Genomic DNA, 22,759 nt, shown 5'->3' with positions numbered 1-22,759 from the left:
TTGCTTCTAGACGTGGAGTGCATTCTAAACACTGAATGCTGGAAATGGATAAGCAGCCAAGACGACAAAGCCTCCCAGGAGCTGTGCCTCACCCGGGGCACTTTCCATGCCTAGGCTGCCTGTTGTGAGGGAGGTAGAGGGTAGCAGGAGGCTCATTTATCTGAGCGCGTTTTCTGCACTCTCTCCCCTCCTATTTTCACAGGTGGAATAGGTCAAACTATCCGCCAAGCATTTTGGGAGAAGGAGAGTGCTATTTACTGACTCACTTATTTTTTAAAATGTTATTTTATTATCTTACATAGGTTTTTGGTAAGTTATCCCAAATTCTTCTTTTGGAATGATGCTGTGTATCAATAAAGTAATCAGAAGTAAAATAATTTCCAAGAATGAGACTTAAGTCCAATATAATGTACAGTTATTTTGGAGGGCAATCAAAATCCAGCAGCGCCAGTTCTGTTTTGGGGGGATAACGGGAGATGTTATCACCGAAACCCTAGGAAGGTGGGCTTCAGTCGAAGCAGCGCTTTTGATCCATGCCGAGAAACAGTCGTTTAGCCCAGCATACTTTTGGCCAAAACAGTGTGAACAGTGGTGCAAGACTCTGAACTTTTCCTAAATTCTATAGAATTTAGAGTCTGCAAAACCCCAGGTGTCCATATAGGTACCAAGAGCTATTAAACAAAACACCTTTCTTGTTCCTCTTGTGTCAGCAGGGCCCCAGGACTTAGACAAAGGGTTGATTAAGACCAAGGCTCCTCCTTGAGCCCAGCGGCATTGGCATCAGTGTGGTGCTGGCCAGCTGGATGTCTTTCCAGTGTAGGTGCCACCATGTAATCTTCTGGGTCTCAGCAGTGATTCTTAGACTCGTGACAGTGTGGAAAGAATTCATGATAGCTGGTGGTAGACCCGGTCATGAACACATTCAAAAAGATATTTTAAAAACATGCTTACCATAAGATGAGTAAAAACACCCTCACTTATTACATTCCAGAATCAAATTCACTCAGGAATCAGTGCTGTTCCTTTTGTAGGAAAAGGAAGTTTTTTTGTGGGGAAAGAAAAGACCACATTTCTGATCTCTCTTAAAAAGCCCTGTGCAATCCTTGGACTCTCAAATGTCTTTCTGTGTGATGACTCTTCTCTGGTTTCTTAATTGCCGTCATACTGTCACTTGGCAAGATGAAAATGCCTCCAGTGGAGGCCTGCATCCACCTGGCCTCTAGCACCCATGTGTTCATGTAGTACTCGGGAGAACCACTGTCACTCCCTTTTCCACCAGGCTTCCTCTCCCTCGGTGTGTGGCCTCTGTTCAGTGGCAGTGACATTTGCATAGAGAAGGGTGGAAGGGTTTGTATTCACCATGTAGGGAGCACTAATGGGGGAGGGTTTGGGGAAGGCCACTTGAGAAGAATTTCAGGAACAGGACGACACTGGGCACTCAGAGCAAGGAGCACTTGAGGAGCCAGTGAGCTGTCATGAGGGCCTGGGAACGGCTTCCTGGCACTCCTTTCTTCTGGCTGAATTAATTGTGGCTTGTAAGTGGGTCCTTTGGCCAGGCCTTACCTAAACAGCTTTGTAGTAGAAATGTGCAAAAGGGTGACCGCAAGATGGAAGAGTCCTGCCTGGTGTGATTCAGCACCTTGCCTTGCTCTCCTATATGTAAAAAAAGTAAGAGCCGGATTCTCACAGGAACAGCCTGTGCTTTAGTCCTCGTACCAGCACGTAGGTCTTCAGTGACATGGAACAAACAGCTGGGCAGGTGCACCAGCTGAGTGACAAGTAGCTTTTTAGTTGCTGTTAGTACACTGGTAGCTGGACTAAAAAAATTGTCCCTGTTTTTTCTTTCTTCCATGTAGGACATTGTAAATCTATTAATACCTAGCTGAAGTATTTGTAAAACTACCACTACCAACAACCAAGTTTTATACTTGTTTAGTAATTTTCACATATGAAGTATTTTCATATATATAGTTTCATTTGTTCTTCATATTTAACTCTGAGAGGAGAAAACTGAGGCTCAGAGTGATTAAATTGCTTTGGGTCAGGCTACTAGTTAGTAGTGGGACTGGGTCTAGAACTCAGATAATTTATTTAAGTACTAGTCAGATTGTTCACTTACTGCAGCAAGAGACAAACAAAAATAAGCACCTCCCTCTCAAGGAGTTCGCACTCTGGTTGGATAGGACAGTAAGTGAGATAAATATGTAAAGTATATAGAATGGAATTTCAGAGTATGGTAAGTGCTGTTGATTAAAATAAAGCAGGAACAGCAAATAGGAAATGCCAGGTTGGGTTTGGGGTGGGGGCTGCAATTTTAAAAAGGTAGTCAGGAAAAGAGGTGAGGGAGGTTGTCATGCAGAGATACGAGGCTTGAGCATCCCAGGCAGAAGGAATGCAAGTGCAAAGGCCCTGAGGCAGGAATAGGCCTGTGTGCTAATAAGGGTGTGATAACCAAGGGGGGAAGAACAGTGGCTGAGGTCAGAGATTAAGAGGGAGTTAAACTGTGAAATACCTTTGTTCCCTCTGGGGTCTGTCACTTTTATTTGTAGCCTTTAGAGGATTCTGGGCAGGGGAGTGACATAATATGACTTATTTTTTAAAAGAATCACTTGGGCTGCTATGTTGAAGATAAAATGTTTAGGATGGTGAGTAAAGAAGCAGGGATACCATTTAGGTTGCTGTTGCTTCCTAGTCCAGTACTTTTGGCTTGAATGTGCATTGCCTTTAATTAATAATAATTATTATTATTAATAAAAATGTTAAACCACATCTATTTGTGTCTTTCTCAAATACTATATTTTCACAGTTTTAGAATATAGTAGACCCTTGAATAATGCAGGGTTTAAGGGCACTGACCCCTTGTGTAGTCAAAAAAATCTGTGTAGTCTTGACCACTGTGGCTCAGTTGGTTGGACATCGTCCCACAAAGTGACAGGTTGCCAGTTTGATGCCAGGGCAGGCACATGCCTGGGTCGTGTGTTCGGTCCCAGGTCAGGGTGCATGCGGGAGGGAGATGATTGATGTTTCTCTCCCTCTCTTTCTCCCTCCCTTCCCCTCTCTCTACAAATAAATAAATAAAATCTTGAAAAAAATCTATGTGTAACTTTTGACCCTAAAACTTAACTACTAATAGCCTACTGTTGACCAGGAGCCTTACCGATACCATAAATAGTCAATTAACAGATATACTCTATGCGTATTAATATATACTGTATTGTTACATAGAGTAAGCTAGAGAAAATAAAATGTTATTAGGAAAATCATAAGTAAGAGAAGATACATTTATAGTTTTGTGTGTATTTATTGGAAAAATCTACATATAAGTGGACCCATGCAGTTCAACCTATGCTGTTCAAGGATCAACTATATTTTCTGTCCCTGGGTATTAAGAATTTAAATGACTCTTCTAAGTGACATATTAGCTAAAAACAGATACAAATATTTTGTGGAGAGTATTTAGGTATTATTATTGCTGTACTTATAGATCAATACTGCTTGCATTTTTAGATGGAATGAATTGAATTAAATCACTCAGAATCATGTTGAATGTGTGCATTGCTTCCATTCAAAGTGGGTTGTTCACAGTACACTGAACAGTTTAGAAGCACTTCAAATTGTATTTCAGGTGTACACAAAATGTGCGGTGGAGCCCAGGGCAAAGGAATGCAGTGGCGTGATTTCAAATATGAAGTCAGTACTTTAAATAAGACTAGAATTTGTCAGTGACGTTTGCCTTTACCTCTGAACTCTTCTAGCTCCAAAAACTGTTTAAATGGAATGTCACATATTTGTTATCAGATGAATTTGGATTTAAATCCTAATTCATCTGATTCCTGAACTTGAATACGTTTCTGAACCTCCAGATGAGGATAATTTTATCTCTGGACAAAATATTTTTTAAAAATTCACTTGTCTGTAGGAATTGGAGAACAACCAAATGGGTCTTTGGACAGACCCTAGAAGAAACATAGTTCTTGAAATAAGGAAAACAAACTTGGTAAGCACCACTTTTGACCAGTGTTTTCCTTGAGTTCAGGTTCCAGCTGCTTATAACAAGAGAGAGAAAATAGGAAGAGGAGATCATACAGGGCTGAAGAGGCAGAGGTTGACCCCAGGGGCTGCTACAGTAGATAGAGATCGATGGGGAACATTCAGGGAAAAAGGAGCAATAGAGGGGGGGGCGCCAACGTCTCCATACGAACTTCCCCCAAGTCTGGGGCTGCTTCTACCCTTGCATGTGCAGTGAGACTCCAAGAAAACCAGGAGAAAGAAGCTGCTGGAGGAATGAGATTTCAGCAGCTGCATGGTTCTTTGAGAGAGTTAGAGTTCAAGTCCTGCTAAGTTAGACATAAAAATTTAGGCTTTTCTTTGAAACTCTGGGAGTCAAACCAGGATAAAAGGTTACATTGTAGGGTTAAGGGGGGGGAAATAAGCCCATTTAAAAAAATTGTTAAATTTTTATTGAATTTATTGGGGTGACATTGGTTAATAAAATCAGTTTCAGGTCTCTATTCTATAATATGTCATCTGTACATTGTATTTTGTGTTCGCCACCCCAAGTCAAGTCTCCTTCCATCTCCATTTACCCTCCCTGTACCCTCTGCTCCCCCACCCCCCCTTTCCTGGTAACCGACACCCCGTTGTCTGTGTCTGTGAGGGTTGTTTTTTGCTGAATCCCTTTTGCGTCCAGCCCTGTAACACCCCCCCTTCTGACTGCTTTCAGTCTGTTCTCTATGAGTCTCTTTCTGTTTCGTTAGTTTATTTTCATTAGATTCCACATATGAGTGAAATAATATGGTACTTGTCTTTCTCCGATTGGCTTAAAATAAGTCTATTTTTGTGAAATCTAAAACTAAGCTTCCCCAGATCAAGACAACCCACCAATAATTTAATTGCTTGGCAGGACAAAATTTAATATTCTCTGGAGAAAAATCACAGTCTAGCATGTATCATTCACAGTGTTAGTGTACAATAAAAATTTTAGACATTGAAGAAACAAGAAATATGATTAATGACTAGAGGAAAATAGAGTCAAATGTTGAAATTAGTAGGTAAGGACTTAAAACAGATATGAATATGTTAAAGAATTTATAGGAAAAGGTGGACAGAATGAGTTAATAGATAGGGAGACATCAATAAAGAAATGTAACCTATAAAAATGAGTGAAATGGAATTTCTAGGGCTAAAAAAATATAGTATTTGAAATAAAACAATTATTATTGGGTAGACCGAACAGGAGATTGGACATTACATAAGAAGGGGTCAGTGAACTTGAAGCCAAGTCAGTAAAAATGATCCAAATTGAGGGTGGGAGAGAAAAAATATTTTTTTAACACAATGAACCAAGCCTTGGTGATTATGGGATAATGTCAGCTCATCTAAAATGTGTATGATTGGAGAGTCGGAGGATCCCATTTGAATGTGAGATTCAAAGGTGGAAGGTCAAAGGTGAGGATCATGTCAGGACCAAAGAACAAAGCGTTTGGAATCGGGGTACAGATGAAATAGAAGTTGATGGCTGTAAAACGGGGAAGGTCTGTCGTGCTCAGCGACCATCCCTGTTCTCACTTCCATGCAAGTACTTTAGAGAGGGCAGCGCCCATGGACGGGCCCATCTGGGAAAGAGAAAAATGCGATAGGGCGCCTCTTAGGAAAAATAAATGCTAGTTTTTTCTTACGGCTTTGTTTTCTTTGCCGTAGACAAACTGTTGACCTATTTATTGGACCCTGATAACATCCCATAGCTCATTCTTACCCTGCCTCCTGCTCACGTCCTCAGGAGTAGTTCGGTTCTCCTGAACTGAGGGGCTACTGTCTATTTAATCACATGCTGTGCTCTAGTCCAGGTAGCAACCACTTTCTTTCCAGCAGCTGAGAGAACTGTGCTGTTTCCAGCAAACTAGTTTTGCAAAGACTGGTCTTTTCACAGTGCCAGCATATGCATCCCAGGGCCCTCCCATCACGGGGAACCAGCTGCCTTATTAGCCCACTCCTGGGGAGCAGTCGTGGCTGCTCTACCTTTTAAGGATACAGACACATTGGTGCACATTCCGAGGAGCAGATAAGTGGATTCAAAAATATGTCCCATGAGAAGCAGATGAAGGAGCCCATATGCAGCTTGGACAAGAAGAGGTCTGTGGAGTTACCTGGGCTGTCTTCAGATGGTTGGGGGGTTGACAGGTTGTCATGAGGAAGAGGGGCTAAATTTGTTCTTTCTGATCTCAAGGGAGAGGAGAAGAGCAAAGGAGGGAACGTTCCAGGGTTTCAGCTTTTGTGGAGGGAAGAGCTTTTTAATTGTCATTAGGTCTTTAGAGGTGGACTGGACTCTTACATGAGGTTGAGGGCAATTCAAGCTTTGATTGGATGACTTTTTGCTGTGATGCTAAGGGAATTTTTCCTATTAGCAGGGCATTTATGCTAGATTAGAGGTAAGGTTCCTTCCAGCCTTGGACCTGTTTTTGAACCTTTTTGGTGAATAAGGACCTTGTACTCTTCAGAGACTATTCCCAGGGTAAAGGGTGTGTATAAAGAACCTGGAACCGCATTAATCACAGTGCAAAGGCACAGTGGAGCGTAACTGTCTGTATAGGCAGGTTTTAAATTAGGGAAGAGACTGCAAAGAGTAATTAATCAAATTAAAGCAGCATTAGGAATTCATGTGGACAGAAGGCAATTCATTGTCATCAAATACTGAAAACATCAATCACACTCTAATGGCTGTGTGGTTAGTTTTTAGCAGAAGGTATTTGAAAAATTTGCAGTTTTCCAGTAAAAGTAGTGATAAGGAAAGTATTGTCTGGAATTGTTTAACATGATGTAGGTTTGCTAAAAAGTAAAGCTAGCAAAGAAAATATACTGAGACCTAATTTCTGCCTCCTTTATTCATCGTTTTTGGAAAAGTTATAGCATTTTGGAGCTGAAAACTATTGGCAAATCCCCATTTTCCTGCCCTCTCCTCTGCAGGATGGCTGAGCAGGGGCGTCGCACAGGCCACACACAGCCAGCATCTGTGCATGTGTGTCTGTGACCAGGGCCTGGACACTCCTGGTTGCAGGTCTACTGAGTTGTATTTCTGGAATTTAACCCAGGACCTTCCCCCACGCTGCGCAGGTCCCCCTTCTGGTAAAGGGCTCACTGTGTAGATTATGACTGGAAGTTAAGTTCCAGTTTTTCTCCCTGGTCAGAGCTCGCTCCTCAACCAGATGTGACATCACCAAGATGTGACATCACCATCTGGATGTCACTCCTGTGCCTTTAAAGGGAATAGGGAATCATGGGAAGGAGGGCCTCGGAAATGTGCTGTGAACAGTGCAGTGTCTTTGCTATTGACTCTTTCCATACTTTATTTGTATCCAGTAAAATCCCATTACAGAAAATGTAATTCCAGCCGAGTGCTCCATAAGATCATGCTGTTTGCTCGAGCTCCACATGGACTGCCTTTTATTTAGCAGGTGCCACTGAATTCTCGGTAATGGATAATGTGCTACAACAGAATTATCCTTCAAACCCTGTGTCTGTAATAGGGAGCCTCTTAATTCAGCTTGCTTACAGGTCTCCACAGCTTTCCACAGACTAGTTTCCACTTTCTAGGGAGGCAGCGTGGCACAGCAGAAAGAACACCGGCTTTGAAACCCAGGCACGCCTAGGTCGGAATCCTGGGTCTTCCTTGGTTCTGGGTCTTTGGGCAAGTGATCAAACCTCTGAATTTCTATTTTCTCCTCTTTTAAGTGGGGCTAATATTGTCTTCCTTGTTGGCTTATTGGTGGATTTTATTTGTACAAAGATACTGGTATGACACGTAGTTCCTTTTTCTTTTTCTCACTTGAAGAAGGAATATCAGGTTTTGATGGAAATTATTTGCTTGCTTATTACAGTCACAAAAGTCGAGGAGAAGAGGAAAATAGATTTCGATTCCTATGGTTCTCTCCAGAGAGCCCTCAACAATCAAGCTGGATGTCAGAGATAATTCAGTTCTACTCACTTTTCAGATGAGAAACTGAGGCTGAAAATGCCCTAGTGAGAGGCCCAGAGATGCAGGCCTCGCCATGCCCCTGGTTGAGGCTAGCGTTCTTTGTGGTTTGGGGTGACGAAGACCTGCCTGGTGACACTAGGCAGGAAGGAGGCAGTGAGAAGGCACAGATGGGAAGAGATGTTAAACTTTTTCAAAAGGTGATGGGTTCAGAAGTCACTGTTAGGGAGGGGACATCTGATCTGAATGGTAACAGGTGAGTTATCTGCCAAGGAAATGGAAACACTGGCTCAGAGAAATTCAATAGGTGGAATCCAGGTAGGCCCTGCCCTAGACCACAGTGCCATCTGTCTCACTCGGGGACTGAGTGGCGGCCTCTTGGGTTCCACGGCAGGGTGATGGTGATGCCTGAGAGAGCAAGGGTGGCGGGAGCAGCAGCTCTGACCCTGGGTGGACTGGGAGGGTGTGTTGCTCGTGTGCACGGGTATGTTGGGAGGGTGAAGGTGGCATGAGCAGGGAAAATGAGAAAATGGAAACAGACACTTACTGAGCACCCACTGTGTGCTCGATACATTTTTTTTGTCATCCATGAAATTTTTTCAGTGACTCTGTGATTAGTATTATTTCTAGTCCTGGTTTATAGATGAAACTGAGGCTCAGAGAATATAAGGAGCTTCCCTCAGGCTGCACAGGTTTCAGCAGTACTGGCCTGGTTGAAATGTGCAACATTCAGTGCTTCAGAATCCATGTCTGCAAACAACCCAGGATTTGGTAGAGGATGTAACAGTGAAATGAGGACTTTTTCTATTCTGTGCTCAGCACTGCATTTTTTCCCCCTGGATATAATCACCGAGTTTCCACTTTAGAACCCTCGAAGGAAGATCTGAGCTCTCTGTAAAATGGCATTATGATTTCTAGGGACACCTCCATTATGAAGCCCATCATAATTATTGAAGATGGTCCATTAAATTGTCAGAGAACTCCAGCTCAACTCAGCAGACGTCCCCTGCTGCCAGAAGAACCTGATGCACGTGTGCAAGGTGCTGTGACGGGGAAAACCAAGTGCAGCAAGGCCGGCTCTGTGCTCTCAGTTGGCGGTGCAGGGAGCGGGCACAACCCAAAGGCTGTGGCTATTCCATGGGGTAGACTGTACGAAGGCTTGCGTTCTGAGGGCTTGGAGTACTGTGCGGTTTGGAGAAGAGAAACCTTGTATCTGAATGCATTCTCCAGAGACCTAAGGGAGATGGTGATTTCTGAAATTGTTCCGGGCGGGTAGGCAGGGTTCCCAAAGGCAGGCGTGGGGGTGCGCGATGCAGGGCAGGGCCAGGCCCCAGGACGGTCAGGGAGGGTGGTAACGGGATAGACTGGTCAGTTGGCTGAGGGTAGAGAATGGGTGTCAGAATTTAAAACGACCTTAACTTTGTTGGATATAAAAATGATGTGTGTGTGTCAGAGAAAATTTGGAAAATATGTAAAAGCAGAGGAAGTTATCATTCTAACATTTTATTGCATTTCTTTCCAGACTATTAATCAATCTATATAAAATTTTTTAAAACACCTTCTTTTTTATTATGACAGTTGGAATACACACTTCTTTAGAAATTTAGAAAATGCTGAACATATAAGAAAATAAAAATCACTGCTAATCTTACTCAGAGACAATATTCACTATTACATTTTAGTTTATTCCTCTTGAGTCTGTTTTTCAAAGTGTGTACATTAAACCAAATATGAACAAATTCTCTGTACAGTTTAATGTCCTGCTTTTGCCTTAACATAATATTTGAATAGTTTTCTATGCAATTAAATAATCTTAGATAAATGGATGTATAATACTTTATCACAAATTTAGTACAAATTATATACAAATAAGTTATCACTTATGAAATACTTTAATATTAAATATTTAGGTCGTTTTAAGTTTTTAATTATAAATGCTGTTATAACATTTCTGAGAAATCAGTATTTGTCAATTAAAAACTCTTTCCTTAGAAGTGTTTCTTAGCAGTGGAATCAATGGATAAGAAGGTGTTATTACTTTTAAGATTCTTGCAAATTACCTCTTTGTGGTTTTAAAGGAGACAAATGACATGTTTGAAAGTGTACGGGATAAAGATCCACCTGAAAGCAGTGTGGATGGCTAAAGGTTAGGCTGCTAGGTTGAACAGCTTTTCAAATAGATATGTGGTGTGAGTTTTATAGAAAAGGCTGCTTCTAAAGTAAAAAAAGGAAAGTAAGCCGGTACCTTACAAGGAAGCTGAAGAGGCAGAATGATTCTGTGTCCTTGAGCTGTCAGAGCCTGGGAAGGAGTTGGGGGATGGCTGTATCACTCTCGCCATCTGGTCTAACTTTCTGGGACCCTAACAGTGAGGGGGCCTGCCTATGACTGTGAACATGGCCATGCTCTGTGTGAAGTCAAAAAGTGGGGGAAACTTCCGAGCAGGGAGAGGAGGAACATTGGGATAAAATGTTGGAGGAACATGTGGTCACCACACACGTTCTTCTGAAAGCTTGGCCTCCCTGTTGGTTTCCACTCTGACAGGACAGGCCGCCCCTCCTACCCCATCTGTTGTTGGGGGGGGTGGCTCTGCAGTGATGTGTTTTGAGGGCAGAGCTGGAGAATGGGGTGTGTCAGTTAACAGGGAGAGGGGTGTGCAGTCAGCAGAGGCGGCCCAGCCAGTTTGTGCAGGGTACAGAGGCAGGTAAGTCTCAACAAATTCCTTTTTTTAAATTTTATTTTTCAGTCACAGTTTATGTGCAATGTTATTGTGTATTGTTTTCAAGTGTACAGCCTAGTGGTTAGACAATCATATACTTTATAAAGTGGTCCCCCCTGATATTTCAAGAACTCACCTGGCCCCGTACGTTGTTATTACAGTATTATTGACTGTATTTCCTATGCTGTAATTTACATCCCAATGACTATTTTGCAAATACCAATCTGTACTTCTCAATCCCTTCTTCTTTTTCAGCCAGCCCCCCCAGCACCCTTCCCCTCTGGCAAACATCAGTCTATTCTTTGCAAATATGAGTTTGTTTCTGTTTGTTTATTCATTTGTTTTTTCTTCAGGTTTTACATGTAAGTGAAATCATGTGGTATTTCTCTTTCTCTGACTAACTTATTTCACTGAGCATAATACCTTCTAGGTCCATCCATGCTGTTGCAAGTGGTAAGATGTCATTCTTTCTTACGGCCAGGTACTATTCCACTGTATACATGTTCCACTGCTTTTCTATCTACTCGTCTACTGGTGGGCACTTGGGTTGCCCCCATATCTTGGCTATTGTTAGTAATGCTTCAATGAACAGGGGTGCATGTATTCTTTCAAATTAGTGTTTTGGGTCTCCAGAAGTGGAATAGCTGGGTCACAAAGGCAGTTCCATTTTTAATTTTTTGAGGACCCTTTATACTGTTTTCCTTAGAAGAGGTACCAATCTTCATTCCCACTAATAGTGCACAATAGTCCACTTTCCTCCATATCAACAGTCCCTTTCCTCCACATCCTCACCAACACTTGTTTGTTGATTTATTGATGAGAGCCATTCTGACGGGTGCAAGGTGACATCACATTGTGGATTTAATTTGCATTTCTCTGATGACTAGTGATGTTGAGCATCTTTTCATATGTCTGTTGTCCTCTTTGGAGAAGTGTCTATTCAGGTCCTTTGCCCATTTTTAAATTGGATTGTTTGTTTTGTTTGGAATGTAGTTGTATCAGTTCTTTATATATTTTGGATATTAACCCTTATTGGATGTATCATTGGTGACTATCTTCTTCCATTCAGTAGGTTGTAGTCTTCATTTCTGACTAGTTCTTTGTATGGTTCCTATGTCCTTTTTAATGCTTGCTATCTCTTTGTTAAAGTTCTCTCTGAGTTCATCTATTCTTTCCCTAAGTTCCTTGAGCATCCTTATAACCATTGTTTTGAACTCTGTATCTGGTAGCTTGCTTGCTTCCATTTTATTTACTTGTTTTTTTCTGGAGGTCTCTTCTACTCTTTTATCTGGAGCATTGTTTTTCACGTCCTTATTTTGCCTGCCTGTTTGTGTTTGTTTCTGCGTAGTAGGTAGATTTGCTGTGTCCGCCAGCGGTGGCAGGGTGGCCTTAGGTGTTCTGTGGGGCCCAGTGGTGCAGGCCTCCTGATCACAGGAACAAGGTGCTCCAGCAGTAGGGGTTACGTGAGCCTGCCTCTTGTATTTGAGTCTTGATTGCTGTTGGTGCGCCCGTGGGTTGGATAGACCTTCAGGCTGGCTGGCCGTGAGGACCGGCCACGCCCGCAGTGTATGGGCTGCTGTGTGGGGCGGACGTCATGAAGTGGAGTTTTCCCCAGTAGGGTCTAGTGCCTGCCAAAGTTTCAACACATTTTAAATGAATATAATGAAGACCACTTTCTCTAAGCACAATATAATAAAATTGCATGAAAATGAAAAGACAATATAAAAAACAGGCCATACATTTGAAAATTAAAATGTACAAACTTAAACAATTCTTGGGTTAAAAAGAATGTAACATGAAAATTATAAAATACTTGGTAAAGAATGGCAAGAAAAGTCCTATATATCCAAATATGCAGGATTTATCTAAAACAAAAATTAGAAGTAAATGTGTAGTGAAATATGCTTATCAGAAAACAAGAACACTTGAAAGTAAATAAGCTGAGTATTCCCCATGGAGAAGGTAGGAAAAGAACAGACTAAAAGGAAATTGCATAACCAGATAAAAGCAAAGAAGGAGCAAAATAGAAACCAAAAATGAGGATCAATGAAAGCCAAGCTTTGTTCTGTGATGTAAACCTGTAAAATAGAAATAGGAAAAAAGAATAAATAAAATAAATAGTGCAACATTTAAAGTCACCCCTAATCCCTCCCTTCTCCTCTCCAAAGACACAAGGTGGTTCAGAAAGTTTTACTATAACTTCAAGGAATGAATATTTTTTTTCTAATGCTTTGTTACACAGGAGGGGGAAAAGTCAGCTAGTTTATTTTATGAGGCCAGTATAACCTTGATACTAATCCTGTTCAGGATCATTCAAAGAAATAAAATTATGACAGATTTTTCTTATGAACATAAGTGAAGACTTTTGAAATGAAATGTTAGCAAAAGTAATTCTTCAGTATTAAAATGCACTGTGAGTGGGTAAGGTTTACTATAGGGTAGTTCAGAAAAATCTGTAAATGTAATAACTACTTAAGAGATTAAACAGGAGAAACCATACGATCATCTCAAAAGAATGCAAGCATTGTTGAAACTCGAAACCCATGCATGATAAAAAGCTCTTTACAAACCAGAAATGGAAGGAAACTTTCCTGGTCTGAAAAAAGGTGTCTGTTAAAACATGAGGTCAACCTCACACTTACTGGCACATTCTCACTGATGTTAGGGCGAGACAAGGGTTCCCACCAACACCCTTGTTATTCAGCACTGTCCAGGAGGCCCCAGCCCGTGCAACCAAATGAGATACAGAAAGGAGAAGAATAATCGGACAGGGAGATATAAAACTGTCACTTGTACAAAATACGATCCTCTGTATGGGAAATCAAAGGGAAGATGGAGACAACTCATTAGAATGAAAAAGAGAATTCTCTAAGTTTTCTGACTATATGAAAAACATACTAAAATCAATGCTGTTTTATATCTCAGCTATAAGCAATAAAAAGTGTAATAGAGAAAATAGTGTTTTGAGCAGCCACATAAATCATAGGATACACAGAGCTATATGTAATAAAAACGTATAAGACTTTTATGGAGAAAATAATAACATGGTATTGAAGGACATCCAAGAAGAGCTGAATAAATGGACAGTTATATTATGTGCATTGATGGAAAGACTCATTATTATTGGTGTGACAAAATGTTTTCAAATTAATCTATAAGTTCGATGTAATTATATTAAAAATCTTAACAGGGTATTTTATGGAACTTGACAAGCTCATACTAAACTAAATTTGGAATAGTCATGGGCCAAGAACAGCAAAGAAAATGTCGAAGACGTGTAAGATGAGAAGACTTGCTCTACTAGGTACTATGACTCATTAAAACTAGAGGGATCATAGCCCCTCATCTTTCCCTACAAACCTGTTCCACCCACACTATTTATTCTTCACTTAAGGCAATAATATTGAGAATCATCTCTGACTCTCTCTTTCTCTCAAACCTTGCTTCCAATCTGCCAGGACCTCCTTTTGGCTCTATCTTTAAAATATATCCAAACTCTGACCATATGTCTTGACTTCCTCTGCTACCACCTGGTCGGAGCATTCCTCACGTCTCTGCTTGGTCCACTTTAGTCTGTTCTCAACAGGAATACCAGAGTGATCCTTGTAAAACGTAAGTTATACGTCATTTCCTCTCCCGCTCAAAACTCAACAGTGACTGTCCATTTCACTCAAAGTGAAATCCAAAGTCCTTATAAAAGCCCACAGGCCCTATGTGATCGGGCTTCCCAATTATGTCTCACTACTTTCTCATGCTCACTCCACTCAAGCCACACTGGCTTCTCTCCTGCCTCTTAAACACAGCAGGCATATTCTTGGTGCATTTGAAGTGACTGTTTCCTTTGCCTGAAACATCCTGTACATCAGATATCTGAGTGGGTGACCACCTCGCTGCATTCAAGTCTTTGTTTTAAGTCATCGCCTCTTTGAGGCCCATTAATATTGGACCCTCTCTTGCACTCCTAACCGCTTTGACCTTGCCCTACATCATAAAAAAATAGCTCTTTATATTTTTAACTTATTACTATTGTACTTCCTTATTACTTTTGGTGCTTAATATTTGTCCTTTGCCAGTAGGGTATAAGCACTTATAAGAGGGTAGGATCTTTGTTTTGTTCACTCATGTATTTCACGTGCCTAGAGCACTTCTCGGCACATGAATAAATGTTTGTAGGTAATGAATAGTAGGCAGGAATAGGCAATGAATAAATATTTGTTGAGTAAACTACTGAAGAGTGCGGAACTTGGCAAATGAGTGGAATGTAATAGGTAGTCCAGAAATAGGACCACTCACGATGACAAATAATAGAGATGACATTAGAGATAATTGGAGAGATAATAGATTATTTAATAACTTAAAATAAAAAAGTAATACTTTTTGAAACTGGGATATCTATAAAGGAAATTAAATTGAATCCCTACCTCATACCCTACACAAAAGTATTTCCAGATGAAAAAGCAACCTAAAATAAAGATCAAAAGTTTAAGACTTACGAAAATGTAGGACATTATCTTTATAATGTTAATATACGACAAGAGCTCTTATGTATGATACACCAAAAGCACAAATTATACAAAGAAAACATAGAGAAATTTAACCACAATTAAAATTATGACAGGCCTAAAAATGAAGGTAAAAGACAAATCCAAACAAAATATCTGTGTACATAAAAATGACCAAAAATTAGTATTCAGGATATATAAAAACAACAAATCAACAAGAAAATATAATAACCTAATAGAAGAATAGACAAATCAATTCACAAAAGAGCAAAAATGAAAGCACAAATACCTACATCTTATAGGATGTAGGAAAAGCAGTTGTAAGAGGGACATTTATTTTGATAAATGCCTACATTAAAGAAAATGAAAGATCTCAAATAAAAACCTAACTTTACAGCTGAAGGATTTAGAAAAAGAAAAACAAACTAAGCCTAACGTTTGCTTAGATCAATGAATCTAAGAGTTATTTGAAAAGATAAACACATTGAGATACCTTCAGCTACCCTAACTAAGAAAAAGGCGAGAGGGGAACAAGTACAAATGAGATAGGAGAGATTGCAACTGATATCACAGAAATACCATGGAAGGGTCATAAGAAACTGCAATGAAAACTTATGTACTAACAAATTGGATGACCAGGAAGAAATAGATAAATTCCTAGAAACATAAACCTACCAAGATGAAATCAGGAAGAAATAGAAAATCTGAACAGACTGATAATAACTGAGGAGATTGAGGCAGTAATTAAAAACCTCCCAACAAAGAAAAGCCCCAGCACCAGATGGCTTCACTGGTGAATTCTCTCAAACATCTAATGAAGAACTGACATCAGTCCTTCTCAAACGCTCCCAAAAAACTGAGGAGGAGGGAGCACTCCCAAACTCATTTTATGAGGCCAACATTACCATGATATAAACCAAATAAATACGCTACAAGAAAACTGCAGGCCCGTATCCCTGAAAAATACTGATGCAAAATTCTTATCAAAATATTAGCAAGCCAATTTTAATAGCATATTAAAAGGATCATATACCATGATCAAGTGGGATGCAAAGATGGGTTAACATATGTATATCAATAAATGTGATGCACCACATTAAAATAATGAAGGATAAAAATTGTGTGATTCTCAATAGATGCAGGAAAAGCCTTTGCCAAAATTCAGCGTTCTTTCATGGTAAAAGTTGTCAACAAATCTGAGCAGGCATAGAAGGAATATACCTTAACATGGTAAAGTCGTATATTATGGACCCATAGCTAACATCATACTCAGTAGTCAAAATCTGAAAGCTTTTCTATTCAGATCAGAAACAAGGCAAAAATGCATTCCTTCTTAACTTTGTACTGGAAGTCCTAGCCAGAATTAGGCAAGAAAACCAGATAAAAGGCATAATATCAAAGAGGGAGAAGCAAAGCTGTTTCTGTTTGCGTATGACATGATCTTATGTATAGAAGACCCTAAAGACTTCATAAATAAAACTGTTAGAACCAATCAATGAATTCATTTGCAGCATATGCAATCAACATAGGAAAATCAGTTGTATTTCTGTATACTAACAGTGAAATATTTGAAAGAAAAATAAAGAAAACATTCCCACTCATAATAGCATCAAAAACAATATAATACTTAGGAATAAATTTACTCAAGGAGGTGAAAAATCTGTACACCGAAAATGGTAAGATATTGATGAAAGAAACTGAAGACACAAAGAAAGAAGTACAAAATCAGAACCACAGACACACCTGTTATTTTTGTGAAAAAGACAAAAGACACTAAGTGTTGGTGAGGATGTGGAGAGAAGGAAACCATATTGAGTAGGAATGTAAGTTGGTATAAATGTCATGGAGAACAGTATGGAGTTTCTTAAAAAATTAAAAACAGAACTGCCATGTGATCAAGCAGTTCCACTGCTGGGTGTTTATCCAGAGGAAATGAAATCACTGTCTTGCAGAGATGTCTGCACCCCCATGTTCATTCTAGCACTTTTCACAATAATTAAGACATGGAAACCTAGGTGTCCACCAGCAGATTAGCAGATAAAGAACATGTGGGCAATTCTCTCTCTCTCTCTCTTTCTCTCTCTCTCTCTCTCTCTCACTCACACACACACACACACACACACACACACACACACACACACACACAATCACACAGCTACACACTGGAATGTTATTCAGCCATAGGAAAAGAAGGGGATCCTTCCATCTGTGACAAGGTGGAGGGACTTCAAGGGCATTATGCTAAGTGAAATAAGCCTGAAAAAGAGAAATACTTTATGCTCTCACCTATATTGGTATCCAAACAATGTCAGATTCATAGAAACAGAGTAGGGTGGTGATTGCCGTAGACTTGGAGGTGGGGAATGAGGAGATACTGGTCGAAGGGCACAAACTTCGAGTTACAGAATGAGGAAGTTCTGGGATCTAACATTCATCAGGGCAACTATAGTTAATAATGTTGTACTTTCTAAAAGTTGCTAAGAGAGTAGATCTTAAGTGTTCTCACTATAAAAAATGTAATGATGTGAGGTGATGGATGTGTTAACTATCTTCGTCGTAATAACTTCACCATACATTTGTGTGTCTAGCTGTCATATTGCATACCTTAATTTACACAATGCCATGTCAGCTTAATCTCATTAAATCTGGAAAAAAATTAAAGTAAAAAAAAAAAAAGAACATAGTACCACCTATAGTTTTGCCAAAGGATAAAATTTGAGTCTGATCAAGCCTCTGTATCTAGCAGTGGATTTGCAGGAAATAGTGAGGATAGAGGAACAAGTTGAACTGCCCCATGAGACTGCAGATGACCAAAACCACACCCCAGGAACCTCTGCAGGTCAAGTGGCCCCCGTTTTCTTCACTGGATAAATTAAAAGGAAAAGAATGAAGAGGGAACTTGCCAATGAAAATAACTTAAAGACATCAGTTTTTAAAACTGAGCACAACCAAAGAATAGTATTAGGATGGATACTTTGAGTGATAAAAATACAAAGATGTATCAGGAAGTGATTACAATAAAAGTCACATAAGCGGTTACTTTTCGGGGAAGGAAAGTGTCGTGATTGGAGAGTGATACAAAGAGGGAAGTTTTGGGTGGATGGCAAGGCTGTGTATCTTGACCTGAGTGGTGGGTGCAAGGATGTTCACTTAATAATGACGCATTGACATGTGCATTTATTTTGTGTGATTTTTATGTATCTGTGTTTTGCTGCGTAATAAAAAGTTAAAATACATTAAAGAAATGTTTAAAGAAAATAGTGCATACTATATCTTACTTGATGATATTCATATTGTTGAGTAGATAATTGTAAATTCTGAGAACTTTGCCATAAATATACCTGTTTTCTTTGTTTAAACCCTCCTGCCCCCATTCACACACTGAAAGCCAAATAATAGAATGCTTAGGTTATACTGGAAGGTACTAGATGAAATATCTTATTGCTTCAAGGAGGAGTTTATTCTGACAACAACCCCTATACTAAGTTAAGTACCTCTCCAGAAATTTTAACGTTAATTATACGCCGTGTCCCTGAGATGTGATTTCAGCCATACATGGTCCCCCTGGAGGCCTTTGCCTAGCTGGAGCTGGGTCTCCCTTCCTTCCTCTCTACCAGCGGTCTTGTCATGATTCCTGTTAAACATCAGAAGGGGATGAAATATCTCTGTTCTTGCAGCGAATATTTTGTTTGGCTTGGCCAAGATCATGTAAGTGTTATAATCTACACCATGTGGATATAGTGGAGGTATATGCAGAGGATCCAGAGTCTGGAGCCATCTCTATGGGGCTGTAGACATGGTCAGGGTGGGCTGCTGCTGAAGTAGCCCGGAAGGTACCTGTGTGTAGCATACCTGCTGGACCGTCACTGTCAGTCTTTGTGGGACTGAGATATGTGTTGTTCAATGAACACTGCTGACTCTGAACTCCAGGGGCTTGAGTGCCTTCAGCTTGGTGCGCTGTACAACTCCTGGATATGTTTGTGGCCTTTTATGCTCAGAAATGCTGTCCAGGTCACTTTTCCCCCAGCCCTCTGCAGAGATTTCCTGTCACCATTCCTGTGATGGTTAATTTTACCTGTCAAATTGAGCTGGCTAAGGGATGCCTGGATAAAACATCATTTTCGCATGAATCTGTGTAGGTGTTTCTAGAGGAGATTAGTGTTTCAACTGGATGGCTGGGCATCATTCAGTCTGTTGAGTGCCAGGATTGAAGAAAATGGTAGAGGAGGGGAGAATTCACCCTCAGTTTGTGCTGGAACATCCATCTTCTCCTGCCCTTGAACATTGGTGCCCCCAGTTGTCAGGCTATTGGGTTTGGACTGGAATTATCATACTAGCTCCCTAGGTCTCCAGCTTTCAGACTGTAGCTAATGGGACTTCTCAACCTCCATAATTGGATCCAATTTCTCATAATAAATCTCTTTCTATATATATATATGTGTGCATATATATATATTCTGTTAGTTCTGTTTCTCTGGAGAATCCTGACTAACATAATTCCCTCACCTCAGGAATGCAGTGAAGTAAAATTAATTGTAAATCCTTGTTCCAGGGACTTGAGGATACTCAATTTTTATAACTACTCAGTAACTGTTTAGTTATAAGCATTAGCAGCAGACAGTTCCCTTGCAATCAGGAAGATGGTATCTAGTGGTGTGTTATTCAATAATACATATGCTTATGTTTTCTTTGAATTTTTTTGCTTTTCTTTTAAAGTGTATGCCTTTTTAATTTTTAAAGAGATGTGATTGTTGCAGAAAAGCTTGAAAAGTAAAAAAAAATTTCTATATTTTTACCACTGTAATAGAATTATGGTTATTATCTTTGTGTATTTTTCTGGTCTACTTTGGTATGAGTATTTTTTCATAGTTGTAATAAAAACATGCACATAATTGTTTTTCATTCTAGACTTAGCTTCAGGCAATAATGACATAATCATATACATATCTCTGTGTTGCACTGTTATCACAACAGTAATTTTTTACAGCATTAAATTTCATCGACTCTATTATATTTTTTTAACTGTTAACCTGGTTTTGGTTGGTATATTTCCCCTCACATTTGAGTAAATATAGTTTTGTATAAAATGTAGTATTATGCACATTGCTTTTTGGTTATTGTTGCTCTGAATATTTAAAATAGAATATTAACAAGAATCAAGAATTTCAGTAAACTCCTATCTAATTTTTCTTTCAGCTATGCCATCGAGTCTAACAAATCTAGCAATTGTAGTAGGATGCATATGTTAAATTTGCCAATTGATGTCGCACCTGAGATCTTAATTATATATGATGTAACAGCGCCATATAGAACTTGAGTGAGGCAGTGATTTTTTTCACATCTAGGAAGTAGCCACAGAATAGCAGTTGTGAGCAGTTAGAAACTCATGGTAGAAGATGAGGGCTTTTTGGAGCCCAGGGAAATGCAAGTCCTCATTTTCTACCTGTGTAAGGATGTGTGTTCTCGGGAGATGGGTCTTAGTTTCCACATGTTCAGAGGGATGCGGTAACTGCTGCCGTGAGCTCCATGGTTGCAAGTTGAGTGACATGCTGTTCTTGTGACTTTGTTGTTGTTCCCGCCTTCCCTGCATTTCTCCTCTTTTCCATTCATTAGGATCAGCAATAGAACTCAGAAAAAATGTTCTTGTGGGGGGGGCAGTGACATGAAAATTTATAATGACTTAAAAATTTAAAAAAACTGACTATATATGTGAAATTGTTAATTGAATACTTTGTCAGTCTGTGTTGATTTGGGGAAGTTTCCCCATTTAAATTGGTATTTTAGTGTTACCTTTCCTCGTTAGAAATTTTTTCAAAATTGTGATGTGGATGCTGATTGTTAAATAAATTTCTACTATTAATACAAGTTACTATATTTTGACAAGTCCATAATGAATAAAGTGTGGAAATAATTGATCAAATGTAGTTATCCTTTTGCTATGTTATTTGGGAAAGTGTAGCTTTACTAACTTCATTAAATGGTAAGGCTTTTTATGTTTTTGCACAACTAAAGCAAAGAGTCTATGCAAATACTCTTAAATAAAACTATTTTTAAATGTTAGATACTCTACTTTAAGAGATAAAATCTTAGTGATTTTTGATTACCAAATGACAGGAGCAACTTTTCTTGTGTAACAGAGCTTATACAATGCAATGGCTATCTTACTTTTGATAAAGGACTGATCAGCATCTTATGTTTTTCTTAGGAATGGGCTGTTTCTGGGGAGCTGAGAGGAAATTCTGGACCCTGGGAGGAGTATATTCAACTCAAGTTGGTTATGCAGGAGGCTACACTTCCAATCCTACTTATGAAGAAGTCTGCTCAGGTAGGAAGAGTTTGTTCCATCATTTTATGAGGAGGAAGAAGTCAGGGCTTGTTCCTGCTAGTAGGTAATTGGATCTTTAAAATGGAAATATAATTTTCTTGTTTTCTCAGTTTTCCCTTTCTCATTTCTGTAAACAGACTTGTTGGCTTCTCATTTTATATTTTCAGGAGATAATAAGCTTCCTATGGAATGTATAATTTAGCTTTTGCTGCAGAACAGTCACCCCAAAACTTAGTCATTAAAGTGATCATTGATTGGCTTATGATTCAGCAATTTAGGCTGTGCTCAGCATGGTGGTTCTTCTGCAGGTCTCATCTAGACTCATCCGTGGGACTCCAGTCAACTAAGGGGTTGCCTGGGGGCCAGTTGGTTTAGGATGGCTTCACCTATATGTCTGGGAACTGTGCTGGCTGTTGGGTTAGTGTTTGGTGTTATCTGGGATAATGGGAATGATGAACATGTGTCATTGGCAGGCTGGCCTGGGTAATTCACATGGTGGTGGCTACAGAGATTCCAGGACCAGTAAGAGAGGACAAGCCTCATTCTGCCAGCACTTTTCAAGCCTCTTTTGGTATCACATTTGCTGTTGTCCCATTGGCCAAACCAAGTCATAGTGTCTAGTGTAGAGTCAATATGGGAGGGTCTCCCAGAGGCACGTGTACAGGGAGGTGTGAAGAAACTGGGACTGTTACTGCAGCAGTTTACTACATGGGACCAAATAAGTCGTGTATCAGGCATGTTTTCTTGAGGGAACACTGTGTGAAGGCTGGCCATAAAGAAGGGATTGGCAAACTAGGCTCAAAGTCTAAGTCCTTCCTGCTGCCTTTTATAGAAACAGTTTTATTGAAACATGGCCACACCCATTTATTTTTATATTATCTGTGAATGCTTTCATGCCAAAATGGCAGAGTTGAGTGGATGCAACAGTCTTTATACCCTGAAAAACCTAAAATATGTATAATCTGTCTCTTTTTTTTTTTTACAAAGATTTTATTTATTTATCTTTAGAGGGGAAGGAAGGAGAGAGGGAGAGAAACATCAATGTATGGTTGCCTTTTGTGTGTCCCCTGCTGGGAACTGGCCTGCAGGGAACCAGCCTGCAACCCAGGCATGTGCCCTGACTGGGAATAATCTGTCTCTTTATAGAAAAAAAATTTGTTGATCGAGATAGGCAGATGCCCCATGGCAAATTCTAGCTGGAATACCAGACACCCTCTATGGATTTGTTCTCTGTTTCTGGCCTTCA

At 39.8% G+C, this 22,759-nt stretch overlaps 1 protein-coding gene across 2 annotated transcripts in view; it reads left to right on the top strand.

Annotated features, from left to right (window-relative positions):
* The window catches only part of MSRA (methionine sulfoxide reductase A), a 342,801-nt gene that overhangs the window by 147,078 nt on the left and 172,964 nt on the right, over positions 1-22,759 (top strand). For both annotated transcript variants that reach the window (XM_053658313.1, XM_037135591.2), the window contains one exon: positions 21,394-21,513. In XM_053658313.1, the coding sequence (XP_053514288.1) occupies positions 21,394-21,513 (120 nt within the window). The remainder of the gene's footprint in view (positions 1-21,393; positions 21,514-22,759) is intronic.

The sequence above is a fragment of the Artibeus jamaicensis genome, unplaced genomic scaffold (assembly GCF_021234435.1).
Source record: "Artibeus jamaicensis isolate MK-2021 breed Jamaican fruit bat unplaced genomic scaffold, CSHL_Jam_final scaffold_537, whole genome shotgun sequence".
Taxonomy (NCBI): domain Eukaryota; kingdom Metazoa; phylum Chordata; class Mammalia; order Chiroptera; family Phyllostomidae; genus Artibeus; species Artibeus jamaicensis.
This window is presented reverse-complemented; position numbering and strand designations above follow the sequence as displayed.